The sequence below is a fragment of the Balaenoptera borealis genome, assembly GCF_965194805.1.
Source record: "Balaenoptera borealis genome assembly, chromosome: 6".
Classification (NCBI taxonomy): Eukaryota; Metazoa; Chordata; class Mammalia; order Artiodactyla; family Balaenopteridae; genus Balaenoptera; species Balaenoptera borealis.
Window position 1 is genome coordinate 16,278,849 of NC_138863.1, and position 17,731 is coordinate 16,296,579.

The 17,731-nt window shown below is 40.5% G+C and overlaps 1 protein-coding gene across 2 annotated transcripts in view; it reads left to right on the forward strand.

Moving 5' to 3' along the window:
* The window catches only part of EPHA4 (EPH receptor A4), a 140,656-nt gene that overhangs the window by 44,582 nt on the left and 78,343 nt on the right, over positions 1-17,731 (forward strand). For both annotated transcript variants that reach the window (XM_082396807.1, XM_082396806.1), the window contains exon 4: positions 17,408-17,563. In XM_082396807.1, coding sequence (XP_082252933.1) covers positions 17,408-17,563 — 156 coding nt within the window. The remainder of the gene's footprint in view (positions 1-17,407; positions 17,564-17,731) is intronic.

Below are 17,731 nucleotides of genomic sequence, written 5' to 3' on the forward strand. Positions count from 1 at the left end.
GTTCTTCCACAGTGAATGTAGCATTTGATCTGTAGCAGTGGGCACTGAAATTCTCAGGTGCCTTTCATGCACAGTGGGCATAACTGGCAATGCCTAGGTCAAGAGCAAATGGTGATGGTTAAATGTGATCACATGTTTAAAGTGCGTGGCCTAGTGCCTGGTGGTGGCCAATAAATTCAAGTTCCCTTCTTGCTCTGTTCTGTTGTCTATCCTGCCTTTTTTCCAGTTGTCTTTGAAAGATGGTATTTACAAGATTCCTTCCTGAACTTTTTCTGAATCTACAGCTTCTCCACTCCTGTGATTCTTGTGTTCTTTGCAGATATTTTCCAAATCTCTGTCTCTAATTGTGCTGACCTCCAGACCTGTATTTCCAATTGCTTCCTGAACATCTCAATTTAAAGGTCTTGAATTCAGTGACCACCCAGCTGACCTCATGCCCTTCCTTCCAAAATCAACTCCTCTCCCTCTAGTCACTATTTAGGTTATGGTGTCTCTTCTCTCAGGTATTTGGTCTGGAAACCTTATGGCTAGTTTCAATTCCACTTTTTCTGCATCCTGCAACATCTAATTAGAACTATTGGTTTGGTCTTGGGTAGAGCGTTCTTCCTTTCCTCATTCAGGGCAAGTTTGGAAGTAAAGTTAGCTGCTTGAAGTTAGTCCAAGCAATGGCTACTTGATTGATATTCACAGTTGTAGGTCACAGAGTCTGTGGGGCTGAGAATAGGGAAGGAATTATTGCAAAATGTCCCTGGTTAGCGCCGTATGGACCAGGCCAAACCTTGCTGTATATGGAATAACCTGTCTCTCATAATCTCTATTTTCCAAATACATGCAGGTGCTACTATAGTTAATAAAATGCAAGTGTATTTTAAAGAGTTATTGAATGTGTAGTAACCTTTTGTCATTGTAGAATTTTTCAAATAATGCATACTGAAAGTGCAACTGTTGGGGGGTTTCATCAAATGTTATGATGTCATATGATGAAACATGGATTTCAAGGATTATTGACTTTTTCATTTGTTCAGAGTCAAAAATGCATAGGAAAAAGAAAAATCAGAGATTACATGAGCTTTCAAAAATTAGATTTGGGGGAAGAGAAATCAGAATTGAAAATCTCAAAACACTTGACTAGTAAGTTTAGAACTCCCATCTGTTATAATCAAGATAGGTTTTTTTTTGTGTGTGTGTGTGTGTATATGTGTGTGTGTGTGTCTAGGATAAGTCCTGTCTTCTGGGTTTACCAATTGCTTGCTGGATAACAGGGAAATAAATATATGTGTAAATAAGCATGAAGATAAAGGAGTGCAGTATGTACAAAGTAAATTTGAGGTCTGATTCCCGAACGTAGTAATGCTTGACAGAAGAGGTCGTGGCTGGTTTTATTTAGGCTTGGAAGTGCCCACCGAAGAAAAACAAACACACAACCTAAATGTTGTGAGTTATGTTTTATTCAGGGACCTTACTGAGGACTATAGCCCAGGAGAGTGAGGAACTTCTGAAGAGGTAAGGAGGAGCCAGGATATATAGAAGTTTTTGTTGGAAAACAAAAAACAACAACAAAAAAATACAGCCACATAGTTGAACGTCAAAAGGTTACTGCTAATCACAAAAACCAGACATCTTAAGTTAACGATGTAGTGCTCTTCTATGTATGGGAATATGCAAAAGTCTGGGCTCATTGAAACTATTCCTTAAATGTATATATATCTTAACTATTTAGGGTTAGTATCCTGCTTTTCTCCATCCTGAACTCCCCACAGGGTACACTGTCACGGGGGGCTGATGGCTTGATGGTGGGCAACATTCCTTGTTTACTGAAATTGCAGGCAACACGTTTTTGTTCTGCAGAGAAGAGGTTAAGATTTTATTATTCGGAAGTGACTGAGAACTTGTGAACCATCCAAGTGAGAACAAATGCTACACGGTCTAGTTTGATTGAAATGTAGGATATCTGAGGAACAATTGGGGCTGGATATGAGGCTTTTGAGTGTCTCTACTCTTCTGTTCGAATTTGATGGAGTACACAATGGGGCCCCTTGAAAGATTTTAAACACAGGCATGACACAATCAGTGTGGACATTGTATTTTCTTTATTACACAAAATGGGTATTTAAAAATTACGCTTAAATCCAGATAATGGCCAATGAAGAAAGTGGAAGCAGAAACTAGAGGAAGGGAGAGAGACAGAAAAACTGAGAAACTACAGGGGAAGTAGAAAGACCTTGGTCAAAGAGCTAGGTAAGGCATGGCTGGAGCTCTAGGTTGTGCTGGAGGTAACCTGCTTTCGTTTACTTGGGCTGGGAGTTTAGAATGCTATCCTTGCCTTGCCTCTGAAAGTTTACTTTGGTTGTTCTACCACTATGCCCAGGTCTTTTCATGTTTTTTTATCCTTAAACCCTGAGAGGCTCCTTTCCTAGGGGCTAGTTAGCTGCAGTATTAACTTCGAGTGGCAATGCCAGCAGCATTAATACCATCCAGGACCAGTCTCCTAAGTGGGATGTCTTTATAGCTGGAGCAGAAGAAAGAAGTTCTGTTGGATGAGCCTGAAGAGCTGAAGAAAAGGAAATGTTTTCTCGGCATCCCTTCGTGTTCTCCACCTCTCTCTTTCCCTCGGATCCTTGCTCTGAATCACCATCTGTTTTCCACCTCACAGGGTGTTGGGGTTAATATCAGCTCTGCAGTCTGTGACTCAAGGTCCAAACATCCTTAATCAGAAACTGCATCATTTCAAGTACGCTGAGGAAACGGGTTTCCTTTGTGGCCATAGGACCCTGGTAATGTTAGTATTTTCATATTCGCAAACCATGGATCGTGTTTTGTTATATTCTACCCCCTTTGATTTTTTTTTTTATTTAAAACTACATTTATAGGCACCCTAGCTGTGACACTGCACTGTTTTGTTTAAAACACGCACCTGCTTTGTTAGTAAAGGAAACTTTGCCAAGAGAATTGTATGTAGGTGGGTGTGACTAACTCAACAAAGAGACTTATCTCTTATCCTATCTGCCCGAGGTCCCAAGGTTGCCTTTGATACGACTTATTTCTTCCCTCACCAGCCCCACCCCCTCCAACCTGTACTGCTCTTTCCTCCCCGCAATTTTTCATATCGAAATAGTTTAGCTTTTCAAAACTGGTCAGCCCTCTGGATTTATTTTCTGTTGGGTGGCCTGAACCATGGGCCTCCTACTCCTTTGAGGGCCAGGGCCTCACAAGCGGAGAGCGTTCACATTTTGCCTCTCCACCTCCCCCACCCTTTAAGTACTACCAGCAGACCTTCTTGCCTGCCTGCGTTGGGATTGTACTCTTTCCCTTTTGGCAACTTTCAGCACAGCCTGTAACGTTGCGAGGCTGTGTGAAGGGAAGTCTGAGTCCCAGTGGCCAAGAAACATAGGAACAGGAAAGGGGACCCAAAATGATCTTTGTAAATCTTGGTTCACAGAGCCAGGGGTGGTCTGGTCGTGTGTCCAGCCTTCTAGAGCTGGTCATCAAGGTTTAGATGCTAAAGGCAATTCATCCGTCCCTTTATCCAGCCTACCAATCTGTCATGAACAGCTACCAAGATGCTATACGCAGTGCTGGAGATTTCACCGCAAACAGGATAGGCACATTTACTACTGCTACTGATCAAGGGATGCATTCTGCAGGGGGAGATGGACCGGGAACCTCTAAACACACGGTTCATTACTGAACGATACTTGTGCAGAAGGCGGGGTTGAGGAGGGGGGTCTGCAAGAGTGAGGCTTTCCTTGTGGCTGGTACCGGCATCCTAGGAGTCCCTTCTTTTCTTATAAGCTGAAAATGACTGTTTTGCACTGTAGGCTAAGGACTGAGCTATATGATCACAGGGACTATCAGGAAAAAAGGGTATGAATGGTACCAAATCTGAAAATTCTACTCTCATTTTTTCAGTTTTCTGGAAACCAGCTAGCTATCTGCAGTCTCCCAGTTAGGTCAACGTCAGCTCTGTGCGGAAACAGGAAAGTAAAGACCCCACTTGAAAACCCACAGAGCCTGCCCACACCAACAGCAGCCTAATGTCCACCCAAAAGCTAATGGCTCTTCCTTGACTTCTGTTGCTGTTGACAAATTCTTGTCAGTTGCACTCCTGGTTCCGGTTTGCGTCGCGCTCGGGAATCCGGCCCTCAGGCAGGCTCCTCAGAGTCAGCGGGCGCTGTCATGCAGCTGCCCTCAAGGTGTGCCTGCTGTACGTAAGTGGTCGGAAGCCTGGGCCTGGTTACCAGCCTCCGAGAGACTGCTGTGTTGGTGGGAGGTGTTCCGTCGTCAGCGGTGGGAGGGATGGCCCGGTCTGCTCAGGTACATCTAGACATGACTCATTTCAAAGGACACAGCCAAGGGGAGAACCAAAATTTTCTCCTTATGTCACTTGTCTGATATCTTAAGTCCACATCCAGGAATATTTTGTGACCTCACTGAAGATCAAAGTGAGTCCTTTATGTCATTTACTTGGAACCCAAGCTCTGATCCCTGCTCCTCTTTCCCTACCCGGGTCCAGGTCACCATCATCTCTTGAAAAATCTCCACCCTGCTGGCCTCTTGGAGCTCAGTGTTGGCTTTCCTCCTCAAGCTTTCCCTAGAGACGGTTCTTTTTCTCTAATGGATGCACACCTCAACAGGGGCCTTTGCAACTTCCTTTTTCCCCTGGAATGCTTTTCTCACATAAATCTTCACATCTGCTGGCCCTTTCTTAGTTCAGAGCCCAGCTCATGGGTCACCTGTAAAAAAGGCTTTCCCTAAGCACCTGCTCTAAGCCCTTTCCCCAGTCTCTTTCGTGTTACCACTTTGCTCTCTTGTAATTATATCCGAGCCACTAGAGTGTGTGCTCTTCCAAAGCACAGACGCCCTGTCTGTCATCCCCTCCCTCTGCCAGGCATATGCAGCTGCTCAACTGTACATGTGGAGTGAGTGAGCCTTGATGCCATAGAGAAAAGACATTTGTTTTCTTCGTTCTCTTTTCTGATTTTAGTAAGTGGCCAAAGGAGCATAGGAACACTCAGAAATCTCTGCTAAGACAGGTAGGAGGAAGTTCAATAAAGAGTTGAAAGTTATGAATTTATGGGGGAGTGGGTTGTTTTGATAAGCCCGTAACTCAGACCCAGGGCTGGTAAGTGGTCGAGCTCAGGTCCTGAGTTCTGTGGATGAGCCCACACCAGGCCTGGAAGGGAAGGTGAATGTACTGGACTCATTTGCTGAATAGCATTTGAACCAAACCATAAATGACTTTAATGTTTATTAAAACATGTTAGCTATTTCAGAATCATTGAGTCTCTCAGATCCTGGGAGGAGTATAGACCAGAATTTTAGAAGTTTAAAAAGATATTTTATAAATTATGTAGTCTGGTGTCCTCAGAGGAAACAGAGGCCCAGAGACCTTCAGTTGGTAAATGTTGGGACTGGAATCCCGCTCTGGTCCCCACAGAGCCTGGACTCTGGATTCACTTCCTGCACTTACACATATGCTAGGAATGAATTCTGACATACCAAGTGTAACCTTGACATAGCCTTGAGGAAAAAAGCTTCATTTTGTTCATGGAGATGATCATCTACCTGCCAAATTATTTTAATGCTTTCTTTTTTTCCTCTTCTGGGAGGAGGATTTATGACTTCATCCTTTTTTTTTTTTTTACTTCTTCAAATCTGAACCTCATTCAAAATGATCCCGCCTCAGGGCTAGGAAAAAGTTTTCTATTCTAATAAATAAAATACAGGTCTTCTCATGGTCTCAGCTTTCCAGACACAAAACTGATCTACTTTTGACGGCTCTGTGGAAGGACTTTTAATGTTTTTCAACTGCTTTGTGATATACAGAAAGTAAGAGTAATTAGCAAAGAAATTAAACCATTTTCCAAAATCCAGGTTGGTTACGATCTTGTAAATAGAATCCTAAAAAATGTTTTCAATTTCCCATGCTGCTTATAATCATTTTTGAAGGTTAGTTCAGAAATTTGTTTTGGACCAATAAAGATTTTTGTACATCTGAGATGAATTTAGGTTATGTTAGTGAAATTCAGTTCTTTTGTGTTTGGCAATAAGCCTGATTTGTTCTCCTGCTGGCTTTAAATGGCTCGCACTGTCACCCCATCTATATTTTACAAACAAGAGTTGTCCCACTCTTCCTTCAGGACCCAGCACTGTGGGAACTTGTCAGTATCATGGTCTCGTTTTTGTTTTTATTAATACCAATTTTCATCGTGATTGCTTGTGTTTGATATTTGGGGTGAGATACAAATGAACAGATTATGACTTGATATTTCCTCTGGCATCCCTGTTTGTGATTTATAATTTATACCTGGAAAAGCTTTACTGACCTAACTGATAATCCTTCCCAACAAAAGATAAACACCTGTATAAGTCATCAGTGTAAGTCAGATGCACTTGAAAGGGACAAAGAATTCACCTGCAAGCACTTTTGGCATCTTGCCCTTTCCCATGAATTCAAACTGCTGACAGAGAAAGCTGATGCTGCCAAAGCACTTTCAGCAGGAGAACCTCCCAGAGCCCCTGAGGGAGGGACCAGCCCCACCTGCCATGCTGTAAGGACCATCTAGAGGCCTGCCCTTTGTGCTTTTATTAGAGGAGATCCGGTGAAAGCAAAGAAATCGTCCTAGTGCTGTGGAGCTCAGATCTGTGAATGTGCAGCTCCCAGCCTCCCTTTTGTCCAAGTGGTCCTGTAGAAAGCTCACAGGTAAGCCCTGACCAGTTGCTGGTCCGTCCTTGTCAAGGTGGGTGCCCGTGGGCTCTCAGTGTCACGCTGCATATTCCTGCTAGCAATTTAAACTGATTTCTTGGGACCATGGTCTGTCAGCCTGATGGGCTGAAAATGCATTAGCTAAAGGATCAAACCCACCCCACCTCTGAAGTTTGCAGGAGTGTAACTGAGTCAGTGGGAGAGAGTGAGTTGGTACTAGCACTATTTTATATAATAGTGAAGTCACGAGTGATCTCAGATGTTTGGTCTGCTAGTTCTCGCTCTGATCTCTCAGATTGCCTCTATACAGCACCAAACACAGACGGTGCACGTGCCCCATGAATTTCACTTGGTCTAGACTAGGACTCTTCAAGGAGCTCCTTGGGAATTTTTTGTTGTTGTTCTCCTCAGACATGAGCAGTGTCGGAATAGTCAAACACATGTAATATTAAATGCTGGCAGATAGTTGTATAAAATCACTAATCCACTCATGCAATACCAAAAACAAAACAAATGTTTAACCTGCTCATATCCGTTCAACATAAATCCCCTTTTAATCATGAGTACTCAGAATTTTAAAACTCTCTCCAAAAATTCTCAGTGCGATAATATTAAAAAAGTAAACAGTGAAGGGGCCCATGATCAAAACCTCAGCAGAGAATTGTAATGCATCCCTAATAATGTTAGCAGTGAGTCTTTTAAAGCTTTTCTTCTTCTGAGCTCCTTGGGCCCCATCAACATAACAAAAAAGAAGAGGGGGACACTGAGCAGTTATTACTGTAGTCATTTCAGCCACATAAATCATGATTTGTGACAACTCAGGCTGTAAAGTCATTTGGATGACAATGACCAGCGACACTGCCAGAGTTAATCAAATAGTTGTTTAACATGTGTTTCTCTTGGTCTGGCCCTGGCTTCAGAACATATTTCATTCATTCCCAGTCTTTACAATCTTTACTTTTAAATGGAGAAACAGCAAGTATAGGATGGACCTAGAGTTAATGAGAGAACCTCCAATTGGGCTGTGATCTCCCTAAAAAGAGGGGCCTTGTCGAAATCAGCCTGGTAAATACCCAGAGTGCCTACTTCTGTGATCTGTTCCTGGCTGGCAATCACTAACTCCTGTTTTATTTTCTTCTGGGTAGAATCAGCTTCCTGGCCAAACTCTTTTTCCTTCAGGAACATTCTAGTCAGGGGTCACCTGTTCTTACAGATGCCATCTTTCTACTCAGTGCCTTCTATATGCAGACAGTCTTGGGACTTCCCTGGTGGTCCAGTGGTTAAGACTCCGTGCTTCCACTGTAGGGGGCGCGGGTTCCGTCCCTGGTCGGGGAACTAAGATCCTGCATGCTTGCGAGGCGTGGCCAGAAAAAATAAGCAGATAGCCTTGGGTTAGGTGCGTAAGAAAGGTCCCCATAGAAGCCTGCGGGTACCCCTGCCAGAGAGCGTCCTTAAGATAGAAGCGTGAGCAGCAGAGTACTCCCTTCCTGAAGGCCACAGCTTCACGTTTCCCAGATTTCTTAGGGCTTAGTATGTGCTCAGTGAATACTTGCTGTCATTGTTACTATTACTATAAAGGCTTAACAAAAACATTATAATAATGCTTAATAAATGTTTGCTAAAACATGAACGGCCGAATGAATGAAAAGGTGTGCATACCTGCTGGTGGATGATCTTTTTACATAATGATGCTGATCCCATGGATTCAGGTATGAAATTCAGTGTGTGAGGAGTGGAAAAAAACACAGCTGCTTCCTTTATTCAGTGCTCTGACCTCTTATTTGAAACCAGTGGATGTGTAACGAACCACTAGTCTTTATGTACCCCAAAGATCAGAGGCCGAAGAAGGCGATAGCACAGCTCATTGGAAAGTTGGTCCCTCTCTGAAATGTCAGGGGTGATCAAGTGCGGTGTTAATGGCTTCAGAGTCGCATGCCATCGCTGTGATTAATGTACTATCAGTGGTGAGGATGGAGCCTATATAGCTGCACTTATTATATTCCCATATATTTTCAGTAATTTTATATTCAAGTTCAAGGCAGGGATTAAGTGTTTTTAAAAACATGATTAGGAAATTCCCTGGCAGTCCAGTGGTTAGGACTCGGCGCTTTCACTGCCAGGGTCCAGGTTCAATCCCTGGTCGGGGAACTTAGATCCCACAAGCTGCATGGCACAGCCAAAAAAATAATAATAAAAAAAATTTTTTTTTAAAGCCGTGATTAAACACTTTGTATGTTTAGCTCATCTTAAAGTTTTTGTTTTTCTTGACTTTTTTTCCTTTATATTGTAGACATTTGTGATTTTTAACTTATATTTGTTTCTTTTCCTAATATAAACTTCTACATACTAGAAAAGCAGATAAACTTAAATTTTGCCAAAGCCTTAAAAACATTATTATAAATCATTCAATTAAGTTCTGCTCAACCATGCAAATTTATATCTTCAATACGATCAATAAATTGAAAAAAATCAATCATTAATCTCAAATTTTATCAAAGAAAGTCACGGTCATTGATATGTGAAATTTAGTATGAAATAAAAGGAAAAGATCCACAAAATTTGTAGAGCTCTGGGGATTAGATTGTTTCCTTGAAATAGTCTCATTGTTTTTCAAGGCAATATTGAAATCCATGATTTGTTTTTTTTTAATATAGCAAATTTTCAGTGTCCTAAATGGGAGCATAAGAACAAGGGTTAGAAGTAAGAATAAAGAATCTTTATTTAACAAACTACATATTAAAAAAAAAAAAAAAAAAATATATATATATATATATATATATATATATATATATATAGTGATTACAGTTTGCTGTGCTGCCTTCTATTTTAAAATTGTTACCCCCTATAAAATTGAAATAACTTATTTGTTTCTAGCAATGCTCTATTCTGATTTATTATAAATTCATGTTAACTCCCATCTTAGAGAAAATTGTAAAGATCAAATTAAGTTAAAGTTTCTAGCCTCATTGTGATCAATTCTGGTAGCAACCTCTGGGCTTTAGATCAGAATAGATTCTGTCTCTTTCAAAAACACTGAAGCCCTTTATTTGTCCTATCTCTCAAGTCACTTACATCTAAATTTGGAAACCTAATTGCCTTTGTTGGAGCCCTTAAAAATTCCCCCATGAGAGAGAATCCCAAACTGATGTAGCCAGAGCTTGGAGCTAGCAACGTACATTCAGGTCAGTACCTTTACATACATACAGAGGAAGGCTTTTTTAAAGCAGTTTCTGGCAATGGAATTATGCCTTATTAATATGCTGAATCTACTAATTCATTTTCTTCTTTTCCATGTTTAGTTGAACTTTGTCTTCTTTGGAATTTCTTCTGTTCACGTTGACTCCCTCCAAGTTTACCAAAGACAAATAGCTCCTCAAGTAATTAGACTGTGTGTTTTTGAGGCAAGCAGGGAAAATAATAAGTTATTTCTCCATTGCATTCTTTTTACTTGTGTTCAATAATTTTTATGGAGTTAATTTAAATTTAGCAGGCTTTATGTGAACTTGCTTCTAGAGGATTTACTGCATCTTATGTGAAAACTGTCTGCATCTGACATTTTAGAATTACCTACCTATTTATGGAATTATCCCGCATTCTGTTCTTGAAAGAGCAAGTCAATTTTCGGTGTAGATTTTTTCTGTCATTTTCTTCCCCTTTGTCTATTTTTTATGAAAGCTAGTTCCAAGATAAGAGTGGAAACAATGGAAGGAGCTGGAGGGTAGAGAATAGGATGGAACTGTGGTTTGCTGAAAGAGATGGTCTGCATCATAAACTATTGATGGAAAAAAGAAACCTCAAAACCCAACCCAATAATTTACTTAATTTTAAAAATGTTCTTACATATTTTTAAAATAAAAATAAAACTTTACCTGAAACCTATCTTGTGTACGATCACTAAATAAGTTGCCGACGCTATGAGACAGAATTCAATCCAGGGTTTTTCACATCATGTTAACAAAGGAAATAAAACAACGAACACGTTATCTCATAGTGTTTTTGAAATTATATCCAGTTCTGTTCAAAAACAAAACAAAAACTTGAGTTTTATTTATTTTTTTTAAAAAAAAAATATATGGATTATCTGCACCTTTGCAGCCTGTTATATCCCACTGTAGTAATAATATGTTACCCTTTTAATGAGTAGTTAGTACAGACCGGGCACTGTGCTTCACTGCCTAGGTATTGTCTCATTTAATAAGTACATCAGCCCCCAAGTCAGGCTACATCACTTTCTTACCATTGCTGCAAAAGAGTAAACTTGCCACCAACCATCTTACCGGAAAACTAATTTGACTCAGTACTATAATATGTACATTCACTTTAAATTGGCTTTCAGGGAAGGGTTTTTAAAGGCAACATTTGGGGTGACTGCTGCAGGATATATGACTTTCTTCTGATTGGTTAGTGATGAGGTAACAGGGTGGTGTTCCAGGAATCTTAATCATCAACTTTCTGATTCCAACCAGTCTGGGGTCTCATTGTAGTTACTATTTACCACCTGGGTGGGCGTCATAGTTCCTACTGAACTCAAAGATGTCTATCAGATTGTCATGTATAGCTCTTGAGGAGGAACTAGGGCTCTGTTTTATCTCTGAACTATTGTTCAAGCTATCTTGCTTAACTGCTTTCCCTTTGTTTCTGCATTCCATCACTTCTCTGATTAGTAACTGCTTGGAACTCAGGGAGATACTGCAGGGTAACAGAGATCAAGGAACCTTAGATTCCAGACTTAATCCTGGCATGCTCTAGAAGGAATGGTGGGCAAGTCATTCATCTCGAAAATGAGTGTGTTGGACTAGATTTAATGGTGGCAAAGTATGAGCCCCAGGCCTGACATCTGTCTTTTATGGTCTGAGAGCTAAGAATGATTTTTATAGATGACATTTGCAATCAATTTGATAATAAGACACACTTTTTTTGAACTCCAATTAAGTGAAATATTATCCCTCCAGATAGGAATTCCATTCTTCTCATTAATAAATAGCACTTAATTGTTACTATTATATTCTGAATTTTCATCAATAAAAAATTTTGTAGAAATTTCTTAGAATTTTATCTTGTTATGTAATTACCTTCTTATTATCCTTGGTCTTCCTCTTGGCCTGCAAAGCCTAAATTATTTACTATCTAGCGCTTTACAGAAATGTTTGCTCGCCCCTGGATTAGATGATCTCTAAGGTTCCTTAAAAAACTCAATTTCCATTTTTTTATTTCCAACACATATCAGGAAAACCAGCCGTGGAATGCAGTTACTGGCACAGTGTGGTTTTGCCAGTGTTTTGCTATTTATGAATGGAATAGTTGGATGGTCCCAAAGCAGAGCCCCGTTTCCCTGGAACAATTGTCCATCTTTACCCTGTAGATTTCAAAAGCATGAGGAAGTCTATAAGCCTGATTTATAGGTTAAGCTACACTGCCTAGGTTAGAAAACCAACCCTGCCTTGGGCAGATCGTTAACCTCTCTGCCTCAGTTTTCCCATCTGTACTATGGGGGATCTGTTGATGTTCACAACTTCCCCAAAGATGGCTGGGGATTGCACATTTCTGCAAAAACCTGAAAGCAGAAACTTTAGAGACCTCTTCTTTAGAGACCTCATTTTATTTTATATTATTTTTTATTTTAATTTTTTTATACATTTTATTTTTTTTAATTAAAAAAAATTTTTTTTTTGGCCTCACCATGCAGCATGCGGGATATTAGTTCCCTGAGCAGGGATCAAACCTGTGTCCCCTGCATTGGGAGCACAGAGTCTTAACCACTGGACCGCCAGGGAAGCCCCCAGAAACTCTCTTTGACAGATTGTTTTCCCCTTAGGAAAAACGCTTTATGTTATTCATATAATATACAGTCTAGCAAGTGAACAGTTAATCAGAAACTAATTTGATAATGGCCATTACGTAACTTTGATATTTCTAAAATAAATTCCTAAGCGTACTGAAAATACTGTATATCCAGTACACCAAAGGCAGAGTTCGCCATAGTACCCGTCTGGAAGTGTGTGCCTAATATCCTACCCACATGATGAGGGTAGAGGGACCCACAGGCCTCCCAGAGCCAAATGTTCCCCCTGGACCAGTTTGCATAAATGGCTCAGATTGCCCCAAGGGAGCCACTGTTGGAATTTCATCTTTAACCTTCTGGAGACTCCAAATTAAAATGCAAATTTGTTACCCAGGAAGGTAATTTTTAACACATTAATGTTTATTTGTTAGTACTTTAGCACAAATTAGGTTTTCTCAAATTAGCCAGCTGCCTGAGAGCAGTGCTTAAATAGAAGTGAATCAGCCTCCCAGAGGTGGGCTCAGGGTAAATTTGAGTAAAGGCCCATCCCCCATCACTGTCAGCACCCAGCATTTGCAAGAGTGCCTGTGTGTGGTCACAGACACACACACACACACACACACACACACGTGTGTGTGTGTGTGTGTGTGTGTGTGTGTGTGTGTGTGTGTGTTAAGTCTGGACTTCAGAGTCCAGACTTTAGCATAGCATTGTTCAATAGAAATACAGTGTAAGTCACACAGATGATTTTAAGGTTTTTAGTAGCCACATTAAAAAATGTAAAGTTTCAAAGGTGAAATTAAATTTAGGGGTATTTTATTTAACTCATTATATCCAAAATGTTGCTTCAATATGTAATCAATATAAAAATTATTAATAAGATAGTTCTCCTTTTTGAGTACTAAGTCTTTGAAATCTCCTGTGTATTTCACATTTACAGTTTGTCTCAATTCGGACCACTCCCGTTTCAAGCGCTCAGGGCCCGCTTGTGGCCAGTAGTTACTCTGGACAGTGTGGACCTGGAAAGTGGGTCACAGACATGTGGTTGACCGAGGCAGCAACCTGGTGCGCTGGAGGGACACATGGAAGTTGGGACCACCCGTACTTCCCCACCACTCAATTATATCAGTGTCACATTTTGCTAGAAGTCAGTCTTAACCCTGTGTAATTACATAAAAACTTTTAGAAGAACCTGATGCTGACTCCGCCACTTAGCTGAGTGACCTTGGGCAAGTTACTTAAAACCCTCAGTTTTTTCATTTGCATGTAAACGCCATAAATGCTCAACGAATATTTGATGTATCATCACAATTGATATTATTAGTCGCTATTTTTACAAACTAAATTAGTTTAAACGTGAACTATAAAGGCAGTCAGGTGCGATCAATCTTTCTGTATTTCTCTAAAAAGGAGAAAAATGACCAAACATCTATATATATAATATCTTTTAAGAGTAGGTTTCACTAGTTCCTGAAATTGGGCATTACACCTCATGCAAATCATCTATACACCAAGAAATCCTGAAGATACTACCTTGCCTTAAGAACCATTTTGTTTTTGTTTTTAACCAAAAGTAGTTATATTTAAATATTCCACAAAGAAACTTCTACAGAAGACTATCCTAAAATACAACCTCATTATAGTAGTGGGTGAACCAATGAAAGAAAAGTTTTTCTTTCTCTTCTTTGTCCTCATTTATCTTCTTTTATTTAAAGTCAGCAGAAAGAACTAATTAAGGCAAAGCTAAAGGAAAAGATTCAGAGTTTTGCATGGCACATGTGAATTAATCTTCCCACAATGGCATATTTAGAAAGGTCAAGTAAGGCACTCCTTCTCTGTACCCCATCTAGTGAACCCTCACCAGCAACGGGGCAGAAGGAAGGCGTGTCTTGGGTGTGCAGTTTGGCTCTCTCCAAACTTGCTTACCAAGTCACTATCATTCAAAATTACAGTGTAATGGTTTTCACCCAAAAGAGAATGACGGAAAATCATAACACGTGTCAATGCTTGCTATACACGTTTCATGGGGGTTTTGTTTAGAATGAAAGATGTAGTGAAGATTTTAAGATGCAAATAAATGGTGATTAAATATGGGATGTACTTACACATTCATGCACCAAACGCTGCAAGGCTGTGAACCACACAGAGCAAAGAGATGTACTTAGCCATCAATTTAGAAGGTCATTTTGAATGTAGGCAGCAAAATGGCTGTGTGCATGAAAAACCACTACTGTATTTTGAGAGATCCTTCCTAAGAATCCTGAAATATTAATAACATGGTCTTAATGTAGTTGAAGACACAAGAATGTGTTAAGGGTAGCGAGGGTTGCTGAGAATAGCACAATGCCAATTTTGTGTTTTCTGCTTGTGCTTGTAAAAGCAAGAGGAAAAGAGAGTAAAAATAGTGTGTTTAAAGAACAGCAGCCTTCAATTTCCCAAATAGATATAAAACTCTGTATTCTCCAAATGAATTCACAAATACTTACTCTTGGTAACATTAATATACTAGCTTCAAGGAAACAGAAAAGAAGTATAAAATTGAAAACTCATTTCTCCCTTAAATAAACATGTATATACACAAGTAATTTTTGTACTTTAGGAAATTCAAGATATCCTTCAATTTGATTTTTGTGAACTAGGAATCCAATTCTTTAACTGGAAGTAGTCTTATTGGAATAGAAGTGGAGGAAATAGCAATGCTTTTTTTTTTTTTCTTAACAAGTTTTTGAATGTGTTCTGTTTTCACATGGCAATGAATCAATCATAGGCCAATTTTGTTGTCAATCTCCTACTCCCACTGTGAGTTTTTACATTTTGATGCCTGATGAAACGAAGGTGCACAAGGATTAGGCAGGACCGTGGAAAGTTTTCCTCCAACATCCAGATGTGAAAAAATAAAAGCAATTTATTCCTTCTTGGCCGTCCCAGCCCCGAGCCACCAGGTTTCCTCAAGTTTCCTTTGTGGGCTGTGACTGACTGAGTGAGACAGGAGACCCAGTGGGTTTGTGTCAAGTTCAAGGACTCATTGTGTTTGAAGTGGGAAGACCAAGTTTGACCCTCGGTGCTTCTACCTGCCAAAGCCAGAGTTTTTGATTTTAATCGAAACCCTAGGGCCATCTTAAGCGTGACCAAGAAGCACCTTGCATGTTGAACCTTATCTAATGATATGATGTGTATAAACTTGAGACACATAAATCTCAGTCATAGTCATTGGAGCAACTTGTTTTTCTAAGATGCTCCGGTCCAGTGACAGCCAAAAGCAAATAAGGGAGAGATTGATCTCTGAGCGCTTTTATTGTCGGTGCTCCACACGCCATAAAGTTTTGGCTCGTTAAAGGAAATTCCATAAACAACTTTAGTTAATAATGGTGAAGTAACTGCGTGCTTTTCTGGAGCTTCTGCTGAACTCCGTTTCCGCTTGCCGTTACCAGAGCATGATTAAGAAAATACCAACAGGATGTGCTGGACGGGGGAACAGACTTCAACTGGAAGCCGTACGGATGTTTGATGGATGAGTAACGAGACAGGGAACGTGGCCATATCTCCTCAGGGAATCACATAGTTCTGTGGATCTCTTTTTATCTACTGGTTTGAATAAAATCTGCTGATTGCTGGCTCGGTTGGTCTCTTGCGGTGGTCACGCTGATGGAAAAGGCCCTTCTCCCAGCTGATATTTCTGATAGTATAGAAATACCCAAAGTGTGTGATAAATGGAGAAAACTGAGAATGAATCATACTGGAAAGATTGTGGGTAACTGTCACATTTTTATGGTACCTCTGGTCTTATAAAATAACTTTATTTTTAATGGCCTTGTCACTGTGGGTTTAATATGGACGGTGTCGGTCAATTTTTATTTGAGGTTGAGACAGATTTGGGAGGTGATCTTGAAGGGCATAGGGGAGAAAAGAAAGGGAGAGAAAGACGCTATTAATTATTATTTATTGTGAGATTTCCCAGAATTATTGAGTCTTTCCACATTAGTCGAAGCAGTCCTCGGTGTCAGTGTGATGTTTGTAAAGATGAGGTCATGGAAAGCGTGTCAGGTACATAAGGCACTATATGGCCCATGTTTTCTCCACCAGCCACTTGGGCTGTGTGTGCAGAGGGAGGGCGGTGTTGGAAAAATGGAGGAAGGGGGAAACATGAGGGTTTTATGAATTTGAAAATGAACGCAAAACATCTGCCCATCTTAAAAAAAAAAGTCTGTACATATTATATTCCAGAATCTACTGTGGGTAGTTTATATTACTTTCCCCTGAAATCATGATCCACGTCTTACCAACTCTTTTCTTTTATGCTTGGTTGCTTCTGTTGGTCTTTCACTTTGGTTCTCTCTGTAGCTGAGCGTAATTAGGAAATAATCACCTACCAATTTTTTGTTGGCGCTGGGATACACTTCCAACTATTTGGTTCAAAACCATGCTGTCAGATTCCATAGCACGGGGCCAAGAGTACAGGCTTTGGGGGCCGAACACTTGCAGTCAAAGCTGGTCCCTGACATTTACCAGATGCACGGTCTGGTGCCGACAGTTTACCGCTCAAAGCTGGTATTCCTCATTTCCAAGGTAAGACTAGTAACAGTGCCTGTGGAAAAGGGGCGCTGTAAGGATCAAACGGCATCCTGCATATAAGCATGTAGGAAGCGCTGGGTAAACTTTAGCTGTGCTTTTATTGACACAACCGGTTTTAAGAAATTTTTTTCCACAGGGCTTTGCCACCCGACCGTAATGTTAATGGCTCTTAAAGAGTGACTGTTATCAACAAATGTTTTGGGTTGTTTTACCTGCATCTCAAGCCAGATGCTCACTAGTGATTAGCAAAAATGTCTCCTGTCTTCTGAATCAAGGAGGTAACATTTCGCTTTGCTATGTTATCAGGGGTTTATGTTGATTTTTTTTTTTTTTCTGCTTTCCTTTAGCTTGCAAAATTGGATATTACAAGGCCCTGTCCACGGACGCCAGCTGTGCCAAGTGTCCCCCACACAGCTATTCTGTCTGGGAAGGAGCCACATCGTGCACCTGTGACCGAGGCTTTTTCAGAGCCGACAACGATGCCGCCTCCATGCCCTGCACCCGTAAGTTGTATGCTCATCTCCCGTTTCTTAGATGCCAACAGCTTTCATTTCCACCTAGCAGGGCACTGCCAGGCCTTCTCCCAGGATAACCATGCAGGGGGCAAATGAAATGAAACATGCATCTTTTCTCAGTCAGAGCAGGGGCAATCCTTAGGAAAAGAAAGGCTC